Source organism: Anneissia japonica, unplaced genomic scaffold (assembly GCF_011630105.1).
Source record: "Anneissia japonica isolate Jap-2015-1 unplaced genomic scaffold, ASM1163010v1 scaffold38271_len224072_cov190, whole genome shotgun sequence".
Taxonomy (NCBI): domain Eukaryota; kingdom Metazoa; phylum Echinodermata; class Crinoidea; order Comatulida; family Comatulidae; genus Anneissia; species Anneissia japonica.
Window position 1 is genome coordinate 167,621 of NW_022713090.1, and position 23,111 is coordinate 190,731.

General features: G+C 32.8%; 1 protein-coding gene across 1 annotated transcript; it reads left to right on the top strand.

Annotated features, from left to right (window-relative positions):
- Positions 1-1,345: 1,345 nt before the first annotated feature.
- LOC117108220 (tumor suppressor candidate 2-like) lies at positions 1,346-19,846 on the top strand. The gene is made up of 3 exons (XM_033250180.1): positions 1,346-1,683; positions 15,411-15,531; positions 16,915-19,846. The coding sequence occupies exons 1-3, from the start codon at positions 1,499-1,501 to the stop codon at positions 16,981-16,983; spliced, it is 375 nt and encodes a 124-aa protein (XP_033106071.1). The 5' UTR covers positions 1,346-1,498; the 3' UTR covers positions 16,984-19,846.
- The last annotated feature ends 3,265 nt before the right edge of the window (positions 19,847-23,111 follow it).

Here is a 23,111-nt window from a genome sequence, read left to right on the forward strand (position 1 = left end):
GGCCTATATATACACCTCTATCTTGAAAGAAATAATGAGATATTGTGTGCAGTATTAACACAATACTAATTCACGTGCTTTGAAGTTGAGGCGTTCAGTCTTCGTACACCTTTTCATCAAATGCTATTCCAATCTCAGGCATAGTCAAGTTACAATATTATGCATTAGACGCCGTATATTTCAGGTATACATACTGCGTTTTAATCAGTAATAACAGTGCTGCGTGGTACCGATGTTTCAATACGCTTCATAAATTAATAGCCATATTCTACTCTATACATTTTAATTGACTGGGGTACCGGTATTGAATAGATTAATAATTGAATTCCACTGTACCGTACCTATATTAATCATAATATATACAAATATAGACATAAATGTTAAGCTTGTATTGCTTTACTAAATTCGTTTTTAGGGGGTTTTTTTTGTTTTTTTGTTTTTTTTTTAAGATGTCTGTAGTAAAATGTAAAACAATGAATACCTAAAAAAAATAAATTGTCTGTTTAAAAGAATAAAATAATTTATTAACTTCCAATAAATACAATCATAATAAATCAATTTTTACTATTTTACTACAATAGGCATGTCCTTTAAAGCCAGTACTTAGCGCCAGACGGTCGTATGTCGACGCGATTATATATAAAGAACTCAACGCCATCGGCGCGCGCAACGGATCGTCTTTAATGACGATCCGTTCAGACGCACCACCGATCGTCTCAGTGCTCAGAGGGAGCGGAGTTTTTCGTAGACGACCGTCGTACAACGCAGTGAGTGTCCAGTTTAAGTCTCAATAAATTGATTACCAGTCAATACCAGGGGGTGGGTATCAAGGAACCTTTAATTATTATGTAGGCCTATATCCCTTAAGTGGTACACAGAGAATCGTTTTCATCAAACTTTCAATTGAGTACCGGTATCGGATTTCATTTTTTTTAAATTTTAACATGGTGGTTAGCCTGTGACCTTCTTGAATAGATTTTGTTTTTTTGTTTTCTCTACAGCGCATAGAGACCATGTATTATACTAATACTTACTAATATTAAAAAATTTTAAACTTTACCTCCATGCTCTTGACATTAAACTGCCTTAACCGTAGGCTATTCAATGAGTTTCGTGCTGTCCAGACGTGTTTTACAAATTGACTTTGCAAGTAAACCAAACTAAAAGTTAATAGTCTCGGGTGCTCACGTGAATTCGTAATTTTAGGTTTATGAAAATATGCCTACTCTACTATTTAGTACGGTTTAAAACCGCGCGCCATTCAACTTGAATAAATTATGAACTTCCCGCTAGAAAAAATTAGGCCCTCTATAGATAAATTGTGTTCGAAATACTCCAACACAAACAATCGTACAACTATGGCGGCAGGTTCGCGGAAAAAGTGTTCGCTCTACTAATTCACAGAAAACCAGGCATTAGCAATTATCTTATCTTATTCGTGGAATTTTTAGATGAAGGACAAGAGTACGAAAACGGCTAACTTATTTTGTGGTTGTTCATGGGAGGCTGGATCTCCGTTGTCTGTATAACCATGTGGAAATCAATCCTAACTGGCCCTGTTCGATGGCTGAAGAAGAAAACCTTTCGCAGCAATGGAGATGACTCGCCTCCGCCGCATAAAGACCAGCACAGCAAATCAGTCGCTAGAGCGAAGGCCAACCCATTTGTGAGGAAAAGAAGAAGGTTTGTCTGTTTAGAAATATCTTGTTGTCGCTAATAGAATCGCCAATAGCATTTATATCAACATATGTAATGGAATACCTTTATTGAGGAGCTGTTTACATACTAGGCCTATCCATTCCTATAATATATCTAGGCCTAGGCCTAACTAGCTTTAGGCCTAGCTAGCATAGAGCCAGGCCTAGGATTGGCCTAGGCCCCTTCGTTGCTAGCTAAGGAAAAGGATTTAGGATAAGAAGGCCCTCAATAGCTAGGCCTAACCGCTAACCCCTAGCCGAGGGGGGTCTTACTAATGAGGCAATACAAGGTAGCCTAGCTACTGTAGGCCCTAGTCTACTGTAATCTAATTGCTGCGAATGCCATTTCAGCCGTGGACCAGTTAGGCCGCACTGTATTTTTATCCAGAAAATCTGGAAAAGAGTTTGTCTTTAATAATAATAATATAATATACAATATACTTACTTTACAAATAAATAGCTTATAATTATATCAGACACAGAACCTGTTTGGTATTCATTTTATACATTTATTAAACTTTTGATTCTTGTCTTCTTTTTATTCATTGTTTTCTTTTTATCATAAAAAAAAAGAGACATGCTATTCCATTAGAAATAATTAAGAAACTGCCAAAAATTGTGTGAAATTCAATTTGCTGCCGCAGCCACAAGGATTCCGATGAAATTTTTTGTGTTAGGAGAAATAATGAGAATTGATTATTGCCCTACCTGACTGATTTAGGAACGTACTGAGCATTCAGTACTACTATAACATGTCAGGTAGGGCAAACATCTATTTGTGCCATAAGGATTCTGATAAAATTAAAGGTTTATTGTAGTGCAGATAATTGGCAAGTGTAGTTTGAGGTTTCACTTCTGATTTTAACTATCAGTGTTTGGTATATTTGTAAAAACGATGATGTAAATAGAATAAATTCAGTTTTATAATTGATTTATTTTTTATGACACATCAGATTATTTTTACCTGACAATGCCATGTGAGTCCAGCAAATCCTTTCTTCTGATTGGCTAACCACTAAGGACAGCTGTCATGTATTTAGAGCTCTTTGAAGAAAGTGAAACATCATAGCCACTGTTGTATTTATACTGTATCGCAAAGCACTTCAAAGACTTATTTACACAAATATCATTTTTTTAAATATATATCTTTGAATGGAAGATCTTTGTAACCTCATATTATTGTATCGCTTGATGAAAGGTACAGTTTAAATTTCTATATTATCTTTCCCCTAACACTTCATAATCTCTGATGTTCACGCAGGACTAATATAAAAGGAATGGTAATATATATGAAAATTTAAAAAACTTATTTCTTGTCATTGTACAGTACCGCCAGGAAATATTGCAATTTTACCTGCGCGCAGGCTTCGTAGATACATCGTAGCCTGAAAAACAATCTAAGCAAGGCTATGCGAAGTGAACCTACGAAGCAAAAGCATGGTTTTTTTTTGTATGTGCAGAAAGACTGTTGTAGCTTACTGGAATAAACAATGTATTGCTTGATAATTTGTGAATGACAAGCACAAGTTTAGACCGTTAATTTAAAGTATGGAGCTGTTTTTCAATAAGAAAAACGTACACTTGACTTCATGGGAGTTGTCCACAACAGGAATTTGTTTGTACTGCTGTATTATTTTTTTAATTAATTAAACTAGGCCTAGCTTATTTTTTATTTACAATTATTTTACCTCTTTTAAATGTCAAAAAGTGATGTCCTCAATGACAATACAGACATTTGAAAAGATTTTTCATCAAATAATACTTTGTAGTCTTGATTTAGTAAGATAAATAATAAATATAAAGGAGAATTAACGTCCGTTGGTTGTAAAATTACCGAATATCACATGGAAAACCTAATGGAAAATAAAACTTAGCCAGCATCAGACGTCAGAGTGCGCGCCAATCAGAACACAGTAAAGTGTGTTAAAGGTTAACCTCGTGGCAAATTTGGAAAAGCTGTGAGCGACAGTGAGTAAAAAGCAAAGTAAATGCGGTCTAGCATGACTAGCCTTAATTCGCCAAGGTAGTGAATTTTATACTTCCATTTAGTATTGGATCGCTTTGCTTTCAAATTATGGTAAACAATAAACAACGTGACCTGTACAAATCGTAATAATTTGTACATGATTTGTCATCAGTATTATTATTTAAAAGAAGAAAATTTCTACTACCAGAACAATAATATCAGATCAAAATTCTCCGAATTCGAAAGTTTACCAGTATTACTGTCTGCTCTCCTCCTCTATAGGGGAAAATATAGGCCGTACGTAGACCAAATGTCATCGAAATTTGAACATACTGAATGCCCACTAGGTTACCTAGCTAGCGAACTAAACACAGTTATAAAACATGATCGATCTAATAATAAGGTGGGATATAACAAAACAATAAAGTTCTAACATTGTGTATTAGTAAATTGGAACATTGCTCATGTGTTGAAAGCTGGTAAACTATATTTCAATATTGTTTACGCATTGTTTATCAGCCCGACGATCCAGCCTACGATCATTGCAAAGCTAATTAAAATAACAATGACCTTCGTAGTGGTTCGTAGCTACATTAAAACGTACCTACGAGCAGATTACGAGAGGTTACGCGCAGATACGAAGCGATAATTTGTGTCTGTACTGTATGTAACACACACAGTTACAGTACAGTAGGTGTATGCCAGTTGTCAAGATATTGTCAGGACTATGGGTGAAGAATTGGGTTCTCACACCCCCAGCAGCAACCAGAAAGTATCCAACCTAGTGTAAAATCAACTAGACACAGTAGGACTGTTAAAAAAAATCATAAACCTTTAGAACTTTTATGGGGTGTACACCTCTCAACCCAATAGTATGTAGTAGGTAAGAAAACACCTGCCAACCCTCACTCCAACCTTATTTCTAGATTGGAACTTCGTGTCCCCTTCCTCTACAACATCATCCACACACAGCAGCTAGACAACCGTAGATAAATATTGTTTATCAGGATTTCTTGCCGCATTGCATCATGATAGCGTAAAAAACAATACGTACTGTAGGCGACTCAAAAACAGGAGAAAATTTTTTTTTTATGCTACAGTATGTATTTGGTCTTGAAGAAATACTGTAGAATTTATAATTACTGTAACCACACACTTAATCCTCTTCTGATCACTAACATCTTCATGTGATTAATTCCAAAGTCAGATATCGATGCAGCAGAATGAATGTTTTTACGATTGTTTACTGATAGTTCCTGTTGAGCATGCGTACCTACTGTTTATAGTTTTAGAACCACCACATTATCTCCACATGATAAATTAATGGTATCAATATTGCAGGATAAATATGTACTTAAATACAATGTTTGTCTTATCTTAAGATAAAAATAAAATTGTCAAAAATTAATATTGCTTACTTTGTATATTTAAATAAGTTATTAGCTTTTAGTAACTAACAAAATTGAAAAAGTATACTTATACTGTATTTTATACTGTGTTTTATATGATCAGTAGACCAATATTGGCGACTTGTCATCAGTTTAATGAATATTAATACTATAATAAAATAATAAGGTTACAGCGCTCACATATCTATTTTAAAGAAATACTCAAGGCGCTTACAAGACATTAATGCATTTAATAATACCAAAAATATCACACTAGAAATAAAGTTGAATTAACTATAAATATATTTTTTTGAAGATTAGCGACAGCTATACAGTACCGTCAGCAAGCCATAAATCACAAACACGGAATTATTTTAAGCTATGTATCAACTATCATTGAAACTTTATAACTGATTTTATCTTTTTAAATGAGATATTAAATTGTTTTTGTTTTTAAATACATGTAGATTATAATAGATGATATTTTTAGACTGGTTTTTTTTTTTTTTTTTTTTTTTTTTTTTGGATAAAGACTGTTTTGATTTTTTTTTTCTGTGTAATCTTTGTTTCAGCATATGTTTTTATTTAATGTGTTGAATCACCATCATCTCAACAAGATTAATTCCAATTTTGGAGTAGATATAAATATAGAGCAGAAGAAAATGATGTCCTTAAAATCGGACAATCGAATAAAGGTTGCATAGATTCGTAAACATGCCAAGGTCGCGTTGATCATTTTTCATGTCGTTTGACTGCGCAGTTCATTAGAGAACCTTCATATTTAATCACATGAATTCCATTATCACATCGCTGTTGATTCAATCTTTATTATTTAAGCAAGCAAGTCTATACCTTTGTTTGTGACAGTGTTTGGGAACCTATGGGGAATATGGTTAATAGTAGTATGGCGTGATTAGTAGCCATGAAAATGAAAATGAGCCCTGTAAAGGTGAAAGGAGTAATGATTTATACTGTAAGAGGATTGCATGTTAAGACATAGAGATTCTCAAATAATGTGCTGAATAAGTCCAATACAGTATATCTGTTAACCAGCATTTCTATAGTATGAGCAATAAAACTGAATATTTAATATAGCTCCAGACATACTGTTGTTTGTTTTTTTACTGCCCAGAGTATACCATTTAAAAAAAATTAAAATGTATCAGTTCTCTCAAATGAATGAATTATATCTTAATTTTAATGAAAAAGATATGAACTTTATTGAGCAACAAGTTTGCAGATAATTTGTCTCATAGTTCATAATTTTTTGTTTTCCTCCTATACAGTAGAGATGGCAGACAAACAAAGCCATGTTTACAGTACCATACTAAACAATTACAGAGTAAAAAACAATGTCATCAAAACCTAAACAACTTTAGTAGTCTGGTTATTGAGCCTGGAAAAAATATTTGTGCATCTGAGCATGAAAGTTGTGTGGATAAAATGTTTCCAGCGCCAAATGTCATCTGTAAACTATATATATATCCCAACAATTTATTCAAGCAATTTTTTTTTTTTTTGTGTTGCATCCGACTGCCAGTCACATACTTTTTCCAGCCCTGCCTGTCTTTGAGTCCCATTTGAACTTTAGTATGTTCTAGGCAAATTATAAAAGTATATAAAAAGACAACGGTTTAATTTGATAGTGCTTTCATTATTTCCTCATGTTTGTGTTAATTTTTGTTGTTCTATAAATAAAAACCTAAAATAAAATGCATAAATATTAATAATATTAACCTGTTAATATTGATTCTGTGGAATAATTGTTACACAGTTTTTTTCAGTAACGTAACATTTTACCTTCATTCCAAATGAATTTGTTCAAAGAATATTAATATTTTGCATGATATAATTATTATTTGGGGTTATAATTTCTGGCATAAACCGCATAAGTAAATTATTATGTTTGAATATTTAATTTAAATATGAGAGTATAAATTAATATTAATTGGTAATTCTTGCATTATATTTTTTATTTATATTAAATAGCATACTATACTGACTGCTTCGATGCACTCCTTTTTAATATGATAATATTAAAATTATTTTTAATAATTGATGCTTCCTGTCATGTTTTATTTATATTATATAGCATATTGTACTGAATGCACCAATACATTTTGTTTTAATATAATTTAAGATTATATCATTTTAATATAGTATAAAATTTAAATTATGCTTCCTATATGTTTTTAATCTGTATAATATACAGTAGCGTATGGTACTGACTACTGTACATCATTGTGGGTGTTTTTTTAATACAATATAAATTATGATGTTGATAATAAATTATAATCTTTTAAGGGATTTATTTTTACAATCATTCTTAATGTACAATGTTTTAATTTTTTTTATTTTAATAGACCAAATTAGTCACCAAAGATGACGTCATCACAGTTTCGCAGAGGTTATAAAAATGTACATAAAGCCAAAAGAGCTATGCTGATGCATCAAGCGGAGTTGAAAGTGGTGTATATTAAATCGTCTAAAATGTAATGAAGTTAGCAAAGAAGATACTTTCTATAACAACATATACATTGTGAATGATTCATGGAGTCATGATACTAAGGTTGATAATTTGCATTTAGACTAAAAATATGAAGAGTTTGAGAGACCTAGGGGGCCTAGGCCAATCGCTCATAGGACTCGCCACATCCAAATCTAACGGATCAAAATTCCAACGTTTATTAAAGAAATATAAGTTATTTTATAATTAAATGTACAAATTAAATAAGTTTGAGGAGTTTTAAAAATATGATAATTTATTCGAGTGAACGCTTATTGTGTGAAAAAACCACCATCCCATCGGTTTCTTTTGATGTTATACCCACTATAACAGCTTTGTTTTGGGGACTAATTCGCTCTATTGTTGGTTTTATGTTGTTTTTGTTGTTGTTATTGTTTTACTACAGTATTTTATTAATTGGTAATTCCTGTAATGTTATTACTTAGCGTACTGTACAGTATTGTACTGAATGCTTCAGATGCACTTTTTTTTCTCAACAAGCAATCTGCAATTTATTTCTGTCAAGAAATTAATATTCTTTAAAGCATTGCTTGATCCTTACTTCCTGTCATCATTATTTTAAAACACTGAAGAATGGTTTTAAAAGGAAGCGAATAATCTGAGAAAATTGCAAGTCCCTTTAGATCATGTCTAAAGGTGCACACTGATGCCAGCTGTATGCCATGCTAAGGGCTTTTCCTGTACAGTGGCGGATCCAGGAATTCGAAATAGAGGGGGCCCAGGTGAAAGTGAAGTGTAGCCTGTAGTTAATGAAGCTACAGGTAGTATTGTAGGCGATCCATAAGGAGACAACTGCTTCCTCTGTAGGGCTTGCCTATCAGTGTGACATTAAGATAGTATGAAACAACTGTGAAAAAATAATGCAAGTCATCATGATTCAATATTCCGAATGTTGTTTTTTTTTTTTTTTTTCAGGAATTTCTTCCTGTAGTATTAGTGGAGCTTAAGCTATGTTTACATTAAAGCTTGGATGCTGTCTGGTGCCTGGACAAAAAATCGTGAAAAATGGGGTCAGTGGTAAAAAATAGGACCGTTCACATCAAATTCCTACGATTTCCAATCTGGAGCGATGGAGCGCCATTTGCATCATGAAATCGTATATTTTTTTTTCATTCGACTAATCAGCAATGAACATGGTTGTGGTTCTAACACATACGTACTTGACCCCGAATGACTGTGTTCTATGCGTGATATGAAAGCAGTGTTAAAAAAACGTAACAACTCGATTTTTTGTCCGTGTTCCGGACCAGATCCGGGCTTGATATTAACATACTGTAGCATAATGCTTCGTAGTTTAGATGCTTGCCTTCCAGTCCCATCGTCCATGATTCACTTTTTGTCAGAGAACAAAAAAGAATTCCTTAGCTTGTAATGAATCATGGTTTTGTGTACTGTACCAGCTTGTGTGTACTATAGACCTAGTATGTTTCTCTTGTACTGTAGTAATTCATATAATTTTCGTGGACACTGTTTAATTATAAATTCTAATAAAATATAATAAAGTAAGTCTTGAATAGAGTCAAAATGTCTTATATAATTACATTTGTCAGTGTTTTTTTTTTTCATACTGTATATTTCCTCTACTGTTTTTATAATATTTATTCTGATGAATGAATAAATTTTCAATATAATAATGTACTAGTCCAAATAGATTATAGTGTTTTCTTAGTAAGGTTACAGTAAATATATATACTTAACACAGTCACTTTATAGAATCTAATTGTTCAAGATGTAATCTGCCGCCTTTTATGTATTTTTTACTTGGTCTACATAATTGAATTACTGTTGTGATGGCAACATTTACAGTGCTTCACATACAGTACTCTGAGTGCCTGTGTATCTTTGATGAATACAAAGCATTATACAGTAAATTCGCAACATTATTTATTCCATTATTTGAATTCTAGGTTTTGATATATAATATGTTAACTTATACAGTACAACATTGGAGATATACTGATGTGGCCTGCTATTGGATTCATGCTTCTGGATTCTTGAATATTTATTATGAAGCTGCCAAATTAGGAGATTTATCGATTTTGAAAATAGAAATTTTAATGATTAATACTAATAGCCTTGGAAATAAAGTGAATAAATTGCAGTATGTTGTTTCACAGAAAGGCTTTGCTTTGTATGTAATCTTAACTTGATCTATAAAATTATGAGTTGTACAGTATGTATTTTTAGTTTGAGGAAATTGGCCTGATGAATCTGCCAGCCATCTAAATTGATAACTGTTCTATCATGTCATTGATTTTGGTCTTACCAGGTCAAGGTGGCGACTGGACATATAGTAGGCCTACAGTAACCTGAATTTTGTTTCCAAATTCTATGCTTTCTGCAGTAGTTGATGTAGTGTTTGTGATTTAGGCTCCTCAACTGTAAGGATAGGATTCATATTCTACAATGTCCAGTTAAAGTTTGACTCTCTTCCCCCTTCCCCCTCCCCATTTGAGGTGACCATTAGGACCTAAAAATCTGGGGTGGTCTCAGGGTTTGGCTTTGTGTTAAAACATTGTTATGTAGTACTTTGAAAATGTGGTCTTGAATTAGAGGGGTTTTGGAATTAGAGAGTACATTGTACAATGTTGCGCATTATGACATTTCAAGAATTGTGCAGTACCTATTAGAGGAGTTAAGCTGGTCAACTGACATGGGCTACAGTATGCAAATCAATACCTCTGACATTGACAATCATATACACTGTCCTTCTAACAGTACTGTATTTAAGGAATACACAGGTCCCCTCTAATTAGAGACCAATTTTGGGACCAGTGTTTCCATGGCAACTTTGGTCTCTAATTAGAATAATAAAGATAACAGATGCTTGGTAATTTTGGACCACAGAAAAGTTGTCTTTAATTTGAGGTGGTCTTTACTTGGAGGGGTTTTCAATTAGAAGGAGACCTTTACATTGATAGTGACATTGCAAACATAAGAGTTTTAAAAAAAGCACAAGATATATTTTGAATCTGATAGAATACTAATGTACCACTTCTTAGTTTATGCATTTACTGGTACAATCCAAGTTTTCACTATTAGGATTATTAGTGATAATAATATGAAATATATATATACCTAACCTTTTGGAAGGTTCAGTAATCATTTACTGAAAGCAGTGATTTTTTTTCTCGCTCTATGTACTGTAAACCTAGACGCTTGCTTATTTATATTCACTGAATTTGGAAATTGACTAGCCTAGAGCACTTCAGTCATCTTTGTGAAAATTAACAAGTGAAAGACTCTGAAAGTCACTGGGCTTCAAATCTTGCCAGCACTTGTGAAAAATAACAGCTTCCTGTGAATGCAGATCTTTCTTCCCCCCCAGGCAACATGGTACAGTGACAGAGGTCTGTCTGGGGAAGATACAGTTTTCTTTGCTCATATATATATTTTAACTTTGAATTTAATTTGTATTGGAGTATGTCTGTATCCTTCAAAACTTACTTAGGCTTGTCAATGTTGATTAGAGATTGATTTTTTAAATAAATTGGAACAGGAATTAGGTAGTCCACAGCAAATGTCCTGTAGTTAAAGTTGACCTTCATTTGAGTGGACATATTTTTCATATAATTTTTTTTATAACATAGTCTACGGTATTGAAACTGAAAAATTGACTCACTTTATCACTGCAATCATAGACTGTGGTCCGTTACAAGACTTCAAGTTTCATTAGGACCACAAGATATTAATCTTAAAAAGTATTTTGTCTGCTTTCCTGACCATTCAATGCAAATTTTCTGATTTCCTGGCCAAGTATCTGAACTGCAATAGATTATTTATTTTATTATTTTTTGCCTAATGCTGCAGAAATGAACTATACCTTCCTCTCTACATTTATGGAAAAAAATTTATAGTATCCAGTGGTAGGCAATAAAATTTATGATTGTTTGTTTTATACTTTTAATGTGTTCATAGTAATGCAAACATTAATGTGATACCGATTTGTATGCTCTTTCTTATAGCAAAAGAAAAGAAAAGTAATATTCTACAGTATGTTTAAACACCAGAAAACATATTGCACTGAACAGTGCGTATGATGATCATCATTGAAATTATTAATATACATTTACATTGATATAAAAAGTTAAAGCATTTTTACATAAAAAATGCAATGCAAACATAGCTTTACATACCTTGTGTAACTGTATATTGATTCTACAGTATTATGGTCCTTGATTAAAAAATCATTCCTTCCAATTGAATGAAGAAAATATTTACAGGCCAATGTATTAACACCTAACTGGTGTATATACTTAATAAAACAACAGCAGTATTGTTTCAGTTACGGCCAGATGCGGTAGACACACACACACCATGTTTTACGGCTTGTTTATCCAATACATTTATGCTAGCCTATAATATCTAACCTTTACTCAGCTGAAGTTAGTGAACCTTAACTAAACACAATTCTACAATAAGCATACAGCAGACTGTTCTTCATTGATTTTTATAATCAAATAAGCAACTCAGTTATTATATTTCGCAAATGTGAAAGGCCGGTTGAGATCCAGATAAGGTTACTGTAGATCCAGACAGTACTTCTCAAGTACCGAATACAACGGTGCTTAGCTCACCGTAGGTTAGTGTAGTGCTTAAAAAACAAGAGCTAGTAACATAGAGTCACTTATTTTACTGAAAATGAATGTTCTGCAATCAATATTTTACAATAAATGATAACAGTTATATATTGACCTTGTTCTGAAAATGTTGTATTTTTTTTTCTTCATTTCAAATATAGTTTGATCAGTTTCCATCTGCAGATGCATCTCTTATTTCAATACGAGACCCAGTAAAAAAATTTTGCAGAGTCATTATTGTACTGAAAATTAATTTTGTAGAATCAAAATTTTACTGTTAAATAAAATTACCTCTAATTAAACATTTAATAACTTTGTTCTATACGTGTTGGTTCTCTTTTACTTATCACATTCAGTTTTATTAGTTTAACATATGCTAATGTGTATTTTGTGTTTAGAAGAGTTACATTTGCAGAAAGAGGTTGATTCTTCTTTTTTTTATGGTAATCAATTAAAGCTCTAGCATTTTGTGCATTTATTTTATTCACCTCTCTGAAATTTATGCGTTAGAGAACAGATTTTTAAAATTAAAATTATCCCAGGCAAACCACTGGAAGGCACTTTTTAATAAATACAGATACAAAATATATAATAATCAATGCTGGGTACTGCTTGCCTGCAGATAGGTATCCTGCTTGCATGATGGATTGTGTTAATTGATGACAACATCTATCGGTTGTTCTCTACAATGCTTTCACTGGGATGGAACAAATGCGTATTAATGCAGTTGAGTCACATGACCAATTGAGTCACATGACCAGATGTGCATATTTCAATAAGAGCTTGCGTGTAAATTTGTTTAATTTAGTTATAATGAACTAAATATGTTTTAGGTAAATAGAAGCTACTACCATAAAACCTCAAAAAGAAGCCCATACTATCTTGAAAAGAAGCTGTGGGCTTCTTTTTTAAGCTACCTTTGCAAACTGAAGTGGGGGCTTCAATTTGAGATGGGCTTCTTCTCGAGATTAAGCCTATTGTGCTTCTATTCAAGGTTTTATGGTATACAGTACTTCATCAAATAATAGTTGTGAACTGACACTGAAACACAGATTGAAACAATTTTTGACCAAATAATAATGATATAGTGAATTATAAGGTATTTTTCTGCAAAAAATCTTGAATTGATTTTATGCAAAGAAGCAAGTCAGAGGAGGGTGGAAAAATATTCAAATTCAATCTTTAAGTTCTCATGTAGTGAAACGTTTATGCTAAAAGCATTGAAGTAGAGGAGGAAAAAATTTGATGAATAAAAAGAGTGTACAAGGAAAAAAGTAATAGAGGTTACCCGTAGGCCCTCGCTCTAGATCCTATTTCATGGTCATAAATAAGGCGATGATGCAATGTAAAGAGTTCAGTAATCGGATTGGTAAAGGCCATTACACCTAGAAGTCTTCTGAAACCTTATATTTATTTGTGAGGAAGATATACTGTAGAAAATTCTTAATCGAGATTTTCTAATGCCAGCAGGCATGTCATACAATTCAACGCAAGCCCTGTCCAGACTATCAAATTTTATTTGACAAAAACATGTGACATGCCTAAATATGGTCATGATGACATCACATCATGACCATATATGGGCACCCCATGATTATATACATGGGCATGCAACAGTGTTTTGTCAAAGAAAATTTGATTGTCTGAACAGGGCATTAGATACAATAGTATCTTGATAATTATAATCATTGGTGTGTAGAAACACCTACTGTAAGCTACTGTAGTAAATAAATGAAGAGAAAAACATAGTCCACTCGGGATTTCATGTTCCTCCATACCAAAGTTACTATCATTTGATTTATTACTAATCATTCCGTATTCACAAATCCTTGGGGTAAAAATATTTCATAGAATTATCCCGTATATCATGTCTTCTGGAGCTCATTTGGAGGAGCATTTGAACGGTGCAGTATTAGAAAGCTGAAATCGTGTTGGGAGCAATACACTTTTCTATTTAAAATTTTATTCATTTCGGCCGACAACCACAGATAAAAACATTAAAATTCATCAAAAGCTGAATCAACTTAACTGTCATCCATAAGATGTGCTGCCCTAAAAAAATACAGTATTATCTTTATTTTGTCACTAATGGAGGGTTTCTCCGATGCAACAAATATTACTTTCATGCGATTTAATATATTTAACAGTAGCTTGTACTATACAGTAGATTTTTGAATTAATGAAGACCATGTTATTCCGTTGAAGGTGAATTTCTCATTCATTATAAAGTACAGTGGAATTGGTAAATTTCATCAACACTTATCATCCAGTATACGAGCGATTACTGCATCTCATTACACATTATTCATTATCTTCACATTCAAACTGACGTACATACAGTAGTTATTTTTCCATTATGATGATGTTATGTTTCCTCTCCATTTCTTTTCAAGTACTGCAGTAGTCAGGAAGTGAAGTGTACCAGTAATAAAAATTTATCTTAAATGAGAGATCTCGCCACGAAATGAGACGCATCATTGGTGAAATCCTATTGAGATATTCACCAAAATAGATCAAAGTCAGAATTTTTACAAAATTTTGATTTTAATGTTTTTGAATAAATTGATACATATATTTAATGATTTTATACTTTTTAAGTGAATATTCGTACTAAAACAGTGTTCTGTGCATATTCTGTTACTAATTCTAGTCCTGTTATTTGTACGTTAGTTTATCTTTGAGGCCGATATTCTCAAAACCTTGTTCTCATACACCTAAACTTTAATTGCTCACATTCTGGATCTACTTATTCTAGGGAAGCCATTGAGAGACTGACCAAATTAAAGCATCTATTCAAATATTATATAAACTCATTTTTTATTTTATAACAATGAGACTCATTTTGTTCTGTAAATTCTAATACATTATATAACTGACATAGGATGCATGAATGTGGGCATTCTCAAATGATTACGTGAACATGTCTATAATAACATTTTTTTTTAAAGGGATGTCTCCCACCCCACCCCATCAGAATTAAAATTCTGTTTGGATGCTCTATCAACTGAAATAAGAGGATAAACTTTGTATATTCCCTTTGATTTTTCTATTATTAGGGCACATTCTTTTATCAAATTATTTTGTAATACACAGTACATTAAATAATAAATCGTTTCTGTTTATAATGATGTATTCCGCTGCATTTTTGTTTTCATGCACCTTTTAAGAAGTTAAGTATAATAAAATGTAATATACAGTATATTATAATTTTATTATTACATTTTAATTATATTTTTATATTCTTTCTTTTAGTTCAATGTGCTATGATGAAGATGGCCATATTGCTCATGAATTCTATGTTGAGGAGTCAGATAAGCACAATGGAAGGAAGAAAGTTGGAATAAAACGCATCCTTACTAATATCAAGCCTTTGGTATGTGTACAGTTACTCAATCACTCATATCCTTGTACTATCAGCAAATATATAACAATATAATTTGTTTTATTAATTAATTTAATTTAATTACTTCAATTTATATTTTATTAATTCATTTAATTACATAAATTACAGAAACAAATAGATGTGTGCATGTTGGTTGTTCTGAAGCTCTGTCCAGATCATCAAATTTTATTTGACAAAATAAGTGTTATATGCCCATATATAGTCATGATATTGCTATATATGGTCATGATGTGATGTCATCATGACCATATTTAAGAATGTAGCATGATTTTTTTTCAAATACAATTTGATAGTCTACACAGGGCTTTAGGATTTGAACTAGTGACAGGGATCATGTTATAGTGCTTAATGTTAGGGTAATGTTAATATTCAGTATAAATAATAATTGAATTCACAATGGAAGGACAAATTTTTCTTCCCAAAAAAGAATATAATTATATGTATACTGAGGATATATGGTAAAAAAAAAAAAAAAACATAAAATATTTTATTATACTCAGACGATAAATCATTTTTTTGAAAATTATGTATTAGTCCTCATCTGGATTCCATTATTACACCAGTTGTACTGCATTTATAACACGTAATAGAAGTTGCTGTCTATTACATAGGGAATTTGAGCTAGTTAAAATAAAGTAGGAAATTTATGGGAAGATATAAACTAAACGATCTATATCCAGTAATGTCTCTCCTTTTATTTTATTTAAATCAATTCTTACCACGTTTCTGTGCGATCTGTCAGTCTTGAAATGGGTCTTGTTTGCTTCAAACATTTTCAATGGGAGGTCATACCGGAGAGCACAATTTTGTTTAGGGTGGGTGAGCATCCCCGCCCCCTTGTACCTCCTCGATACACCACTGCTTGTGACTATACATAAAAACAGTATAACTGAAATATCAATTTGATTAAACCTTACTATTACTATTAATATATTTACTATTATATCAAATTTGCTGACCTAAAATCTTTTCATATATTATAAGAAATGAAATTAGGTGAATTTAAAGGAGTTCATTTTCTTTCGTCAGCAAATTTACCATGAAATATATTGTAATTTATACATCATGGGTAATTATTGTACATTAATGTACAATAAACTTTATATCTCTTGAGTCCTACAGATACATTGTAGTTTTATGCCCCAAGCAGTTTTTATATTCCTGATGTGCTGTAAAGAAAACAATTTATACAGCGACGATACAAAGTGAGCTGTACTTGTGCTAAGTCTCATAGTAAACGCTCCAGGGTACACGGAATCATTTTCAACTACTATAGGTAGAATTAATAAGCTTTAACCTCACCTGTCCTGTATATCGCTTGTAATGTCAACCCTTTCTGTTTCTTCTCTGCAGGGGGAGATTACCTTGGATCCACCAAGACTGCACGTTGATATGCCATATGTGTTGTGCAAAGTTACATGATAGCGGCTGATGTTGATAGGACTCCCATGAAGTGACTTAACCTCATCTTCAGATCAAAGACTTGGAAGATGGATAATGTATTTAAGTGGACAGGAAACTGTTGTTAATAGTTACTTAAATATACTACAAAAAAACACAAGAAGTCCGTACTAAAGACTGAAAATAATGATTAGCCTTAAATATCCAGCCAGAACTTACTGTACAGTACAAGGGTTGGGTTTAGTAAAATATTGCTTCTCAGTCTATGGATTGGTCTTGCCACATAGTACACTCAATACCTACTGAGGTAACCTATCACTGTAGCACATTTATGTATATTTTGTATGTATTAAGATGTGTTCACTGGACTTTCCATTGATTACATAGATTTTCATTTGGTCTTAATGAAAAACATTACCACAAGAAATATGTTGTAATTGAGTTTGGCATTTTCCTCCTGTATTTATGTAGCATTGCGTCATCCAAAATTTCTGGTTTTCTAGGTCAACTTAACCCTATAATTCAGTAGTGGCATTGTGATATAAAGTTGTGTATCAGCAACGAGTCAAATATAAGTATGACGATCACAAGACTTAACTACAACTTGCATGGTCAGGAATACGTCCCCTCATTGATTCTGCATCCAATGCCGAACCAATTGATGTTTAAAAAGTCAATATGTTTTTATCGTTTCTAGTATATTCTCTAAGTTTTGTCCACACTTTCAAATTCCATGTGACAAATTTGTGTGATGTGCCCATATATGGGCATGATGATGTAATATTACACCCAAATATGGGCATATCACATTTATTTGATAGTGTGTGACAGAGCTTTACCAATGTGACCCAGCAACAAAAATTGTGTTTACAATGCAAATTAGATTCATAAAATAGATTGATTGAATTAATCACATAACCTCTATGTTACATCCTTGTGTGCAATACCTCCCTCAATCATGTTTGTTAAAGCTGTAAATTAAAATTACTGGGTTTCTCAGTTATATTGTGTTTTAGTAAATAGTGTTCCAGAAAGAAAAACCTTTAAAATATATAGTGTAAAGGGAAAACGGGTAATCGGCATTTGGTACAACTCTTATTTTATTTGACAAAAATACTGTTAAATACCCATATATAGGCATGAAATGCCTATATATGGACATGATGTGATGTCATCATGACCATGTTTAGGCATGACACATGTCAAAGGCTTAACATGTGTTTAGCTTCCTATATAATTTATTCTTACTTTTATTTGAATGGTTAAATGAATTGGCACAGAGTTGAAAGAACTTTCTATGCATATATATGATATGAATATGATATTCACAAGTATTATGCAGGTTACATCATTCAATTTCGCATTTTTGAGCTGATCCCCATTTATATCTGTCACAGCATGTATTTATGAGAATTCTTCCAATTATTGTTGAATAAAATGGGTATACAGTTTACTATCAAACATATTAACCAACATAAGGTTCAGATCAAGTAAATAACAGTATAGTACTTGTAATATAGCTTGATTTTTTTTAAAATTTATTTAGCATTGCATAAAATACCAACAAATGTTTTTAAAAAATCCAACATTGAGGTCCTTGGCAAGATGTGTGTGTTTATTATTTTCAGAAAGGTTGCAAAACCTCTCAAATGAAAAGGTTTAGACTCCAGACATAGAGGGTGCTAGACTGAATAAAAAATTGTAGTGAACACTGGAATACAGTATTGGTTGCCAATTCTGTTGAATTTCAAAGTTTCTTGGTGGTTGTTACTTTTTTACATAATATAGCTATCAACAAAATTACTTTTAATTAATCCCCACTTGTAATAAAATATTAATGTTATTGCTTTCTGCATGCTAAAATAAATTGAGCTTGGAAATATATTTCTTTAAAAAAATATTGGATCTTGGTAAAAGGAATAGGAGTTACCTAATTCACGGCTTATTGTACACAATTTTATCAAAATATGTGTTATATATGTATATTAAAACAGTTAACTATTACATTATTGTAAATAGTTTGCTACTTAAACAATGTATTTATATTTATCTGTAATATAATTATAGTATATTTACTATGCTTTGCTATAATATAGGTAGTTGTACTATTTTGAGTAACAACTATCTGTATACAGCAATGCTTAAATATACTATATACTGTACATGTTCTACAGTATAGTGATTAGTATTCTGCACTTTATCAGCTAGAGCCGGTCTCTCACAAGCTGCGCTATGACACGCTGGGTCTAATAACCTTGTGCGCTGGATATTGAGCAAGGAATGATGGGTGTTATGTATACAACACAACACAGATAGTCATATAGAAGCGTAGGATATTGTATGTTCGAAAAAGTGTTGTCATAAGTGTAGTAGCACATCTTATCGTAAGGAAACTTGCAATGTGTGAGAACGGCTTAATACAGAAGCACCTAATATTCAATATAACTTTGATGTTATTGTGTTGGTACCCCTTGCATAGTGATATGCAATAATGTGTAGTAACATAGGCCTAATTGTATTTCATTGAAATGATTTAGTCATTGTTAATGAGTGGAGTCAAATAGCTTAGTGGTTAAGGTGCTTGCCTTCTAATGCCAGGGTCCTGGGTTCAATTCCTGTGACAGTAGGACTTTTTCTCACGACTAAAACAACCCCACTCCCTAAGCCTCATAAAGAGACTTCGCTAATAAAAGCATCACATAATTTAAGTTATTTAAGAGGGCCCCTGAATATCAACCGACCTTCTAGGATACGCTGGGAAAGGTCACCCCCTATAAATATGGTAAAAAAAATTGTAGAATTTGTGAAGCTCTATAAAAATGGTTCTGAAATTACTCAGCTTTATATTAATTTGTACTATTTTCATTTTTATAATATTTGGAAGTTATTTCATTCTGTGTGTTTGTGCAGTATTCTGTCCTCCCCTTATGTGGAATAAGGGGTGACAGTATATCCCCATCCTGCTTCTCAGTACAGTAGAACCCCTCCTTTGTGACACCCCAACTAAGGGGACACACTTTCAACCTCCGAACAAGTGGATGTATATCTTTTAACACTGTAGTCAACCCCTATTAATTGGACATTTTTTTTCGTCTCAAAGGTGTCCTCTTAAGAGGGGCTTTACTGTATTTGTATTCAAAATTGACAATTGTAATCTACTATATTATAAAACCCTAATAGATGTCATTAGAATAAAGTAATGTGTATGTACTACATGTTATAAAACTGTTTATTGTGAAGAAAAAATATGCCTGTTGGTATTTGAACCCAGAACTATTGATGCTTGGTTACTCCACCAAGGCCAAGTTTGTATATTCATTGAATAACCCCAATATGGAAAATTGTGGATATCATTTATTTGTTAATGAAACCAAATGTACTGGATATTGTGCTTGAATCGTGTTGGCCAGGACAATAGCTTTGTGACCCAAAACTATTAATGCTTGGTTACTCTACCAAGGCCAAGTTGGTATATTCATTGAATAACCCCAATATGGAAAATTGTGGATATCATCTATTTGTTAATGAAACCAAATGTACTGGATATTGTGCTTGAATCGTGTTGGCCAGGACAATAGCTTTGTGACCCAAAACTATTGATACTTGGTTACTCTACCAAGGCCAAGTTTGTATATTCATTGAATAACCCCAATATTGAAAATTGTGGATATCATTTATTTGTTAATGAAACCAAATGTACTGGATATTGTGCTTGAATCGTGTTGGCCAGGACAATAGCTTTGTGACCCAAAACTATTAATGCTTGGTTACTCTACCAAGGCCAAGTTGGTATATCCATTGAATAACCCCAATATGGAAAATTGTGGATATCATTTATTTGTTAATGAAACCAAATGTACTGGATATTGTGCTTGAATCGTGTTGGCCAGGACAATAGCTTTGTGACCCAAAACTATTGATGCTTGGTTACTCTACCAAGGCCAAGTTTGTATATTCATTGAATATCCCCAATATGGAAAATTGTGAATATCATTCATTTGGTAATGAAACCAAATGTACTGGTTATTTTTCTTGAATCATGTTGGCCAGGACAATAACTTTCTCAGATATGATTTAACCACAATATTCTATACCAATGGAAATGATCCACAGTGATCCAGTTACTGTATGTGATGATCTTGCAAATAAATATAAAAACATCAATAATTTTACTAAGATTTTGTTTAGTTATGTTGTAGTTTTCAACTTGAAAGCGAAGATTTAAAACTTATTTTATAAACATTAATTTGTGAATCCATTGTGATTAATAATCCCTAAGATTGTGGTAAAGGCACACATTTGGGCCATCCTTAGGAGGTTCTTCCCTTGAACCCCACCATATTAGTCACCAGAGACTGTACTCTGGCATCCTGACCCCTTGGTTTGTATATCTGTCAGGCTTTTTTTTACTAGATGATAAAATGGAAACCTGTAACAAGGACTTGCAAACAAGTAGTGGCGTAGCCAAGGGGGGTGGGGGAAGAAGGAGAAAATGGGCTGAGGTCACGTAAGATAGCCATTTATATAGTCATATTGTAAAATTTTTCCACCCTGACCTGGGGCCTTTCGCGACCCCTTGGTTCCTCGCTTCGATTAGAACACTTGTCCCCGCCCCACATAATATCACACTGGGGGTCCCCTTACATATATATTCTGGCTACGCCACTGCAAACGAGTGATTGGAATTAGGCTAGAGAGGGTAGATGGTGCTTGTTGATGAGATTTTTGAAAATCTAAAGGTTGAAAGAGAATCGGATGTTTGGACAATGGAGGAGTGTAGTCTCTCTACAGCCGCATTCATATTTTTTGGAGTAGGGAGATAACCCACCTCTCACCCACTTCGTTAGCGAACATAATTTGATAACATCAAGGACCCCTCAACATTTTCTCGCCCCCCAAAACTCATGACTCATTGTTATGCCAATGGTCGGTTTCAAGAACAAGGTTGTATGAAAGGCTTTTAAATGTCAGCACAGTTGAAATGGGGAAAAGTGGAATCAATTGACCACTTTGACCTTTTTAATCTTTGAATAGTTATATCTGAGACAACCACACAATAGTTAGATCTGAGACGTTAGTTAGATGTACTGTAACTTATTCTTTTTATCTCAGTTATCGATGAGATGGATGAGTACTCAAAACAGGTTATGTCAGAGTTAGATATAAAGGCTTAATCTTTAAATTGATTCTATATATAACAAATACAGACGCAATGAATGCGTAGTGACCTGATAATCGTTTTAACTACAACTGCACTTAAAATGTCTCATGATTTACTACAATAAACAAAAATGAATATAACGCAATATTAATCATGGTGTAGTGAATGTGGGCTTGACAATAATGTTCGTTATTATAATACAGGGGTGGCGCCAGGATTAGCCCGATTTGGGGGGGGGGCGCGAGGTCCCCGACGGGGGAGGGGATATTCCCCCCCCCCCGACGAGGGGTCAAATTTCCTTGACGAAATTGTTTTTGGTAAGGTTTTGGTCAGCTATTCGATATAACACCCTACACCCCTCTGCTGATAACCATTCAAGCAAGGCCTGACTTGTCAGCTAGACAGAGAAACGTGGTACGAAATGAATAGAAACGCGTTCATGAAGTGGTACAGTATTTTGAGGCGATAGGTGTAAGCCTAGGTATTTTGAAGAAGATGGAATTGTTTAATTAAGGAAAGTGTTCGTTCTGATTGACACTTTTTAACCAGAATAGCAATGGGTCAAAACCGCAATGAACCAAAAAATAATAATAATAATACTGTAATAATAATAATAATATTGGGCGAAACACAATATAAAAGCAGTAGACATTTAAATAATTTAAAATTTAAAATAGTGACAAAATGATTATATAATGACATTAATTAAAAATAATAATAATGAAACAGTACAGTAGTAGTAATAATAATAAGAAGAAGAAATAGGCCTTATAACAATATCACAAAATACAAATTAAATAATAAAAATAAACACAATAATATCAGTGAACGTTCAAATAAATAAAACTTTAAAATACAGGCAAAAAAAATATACCCGATATATATTATATGTCATAAAAGTTTATTGCCGTTTTGAACTGAGACCCTCCTTAAAGTACTGATCGACTTTGAGGGCTGCAGAGTGATGATCATTTGGTACATTGATGAA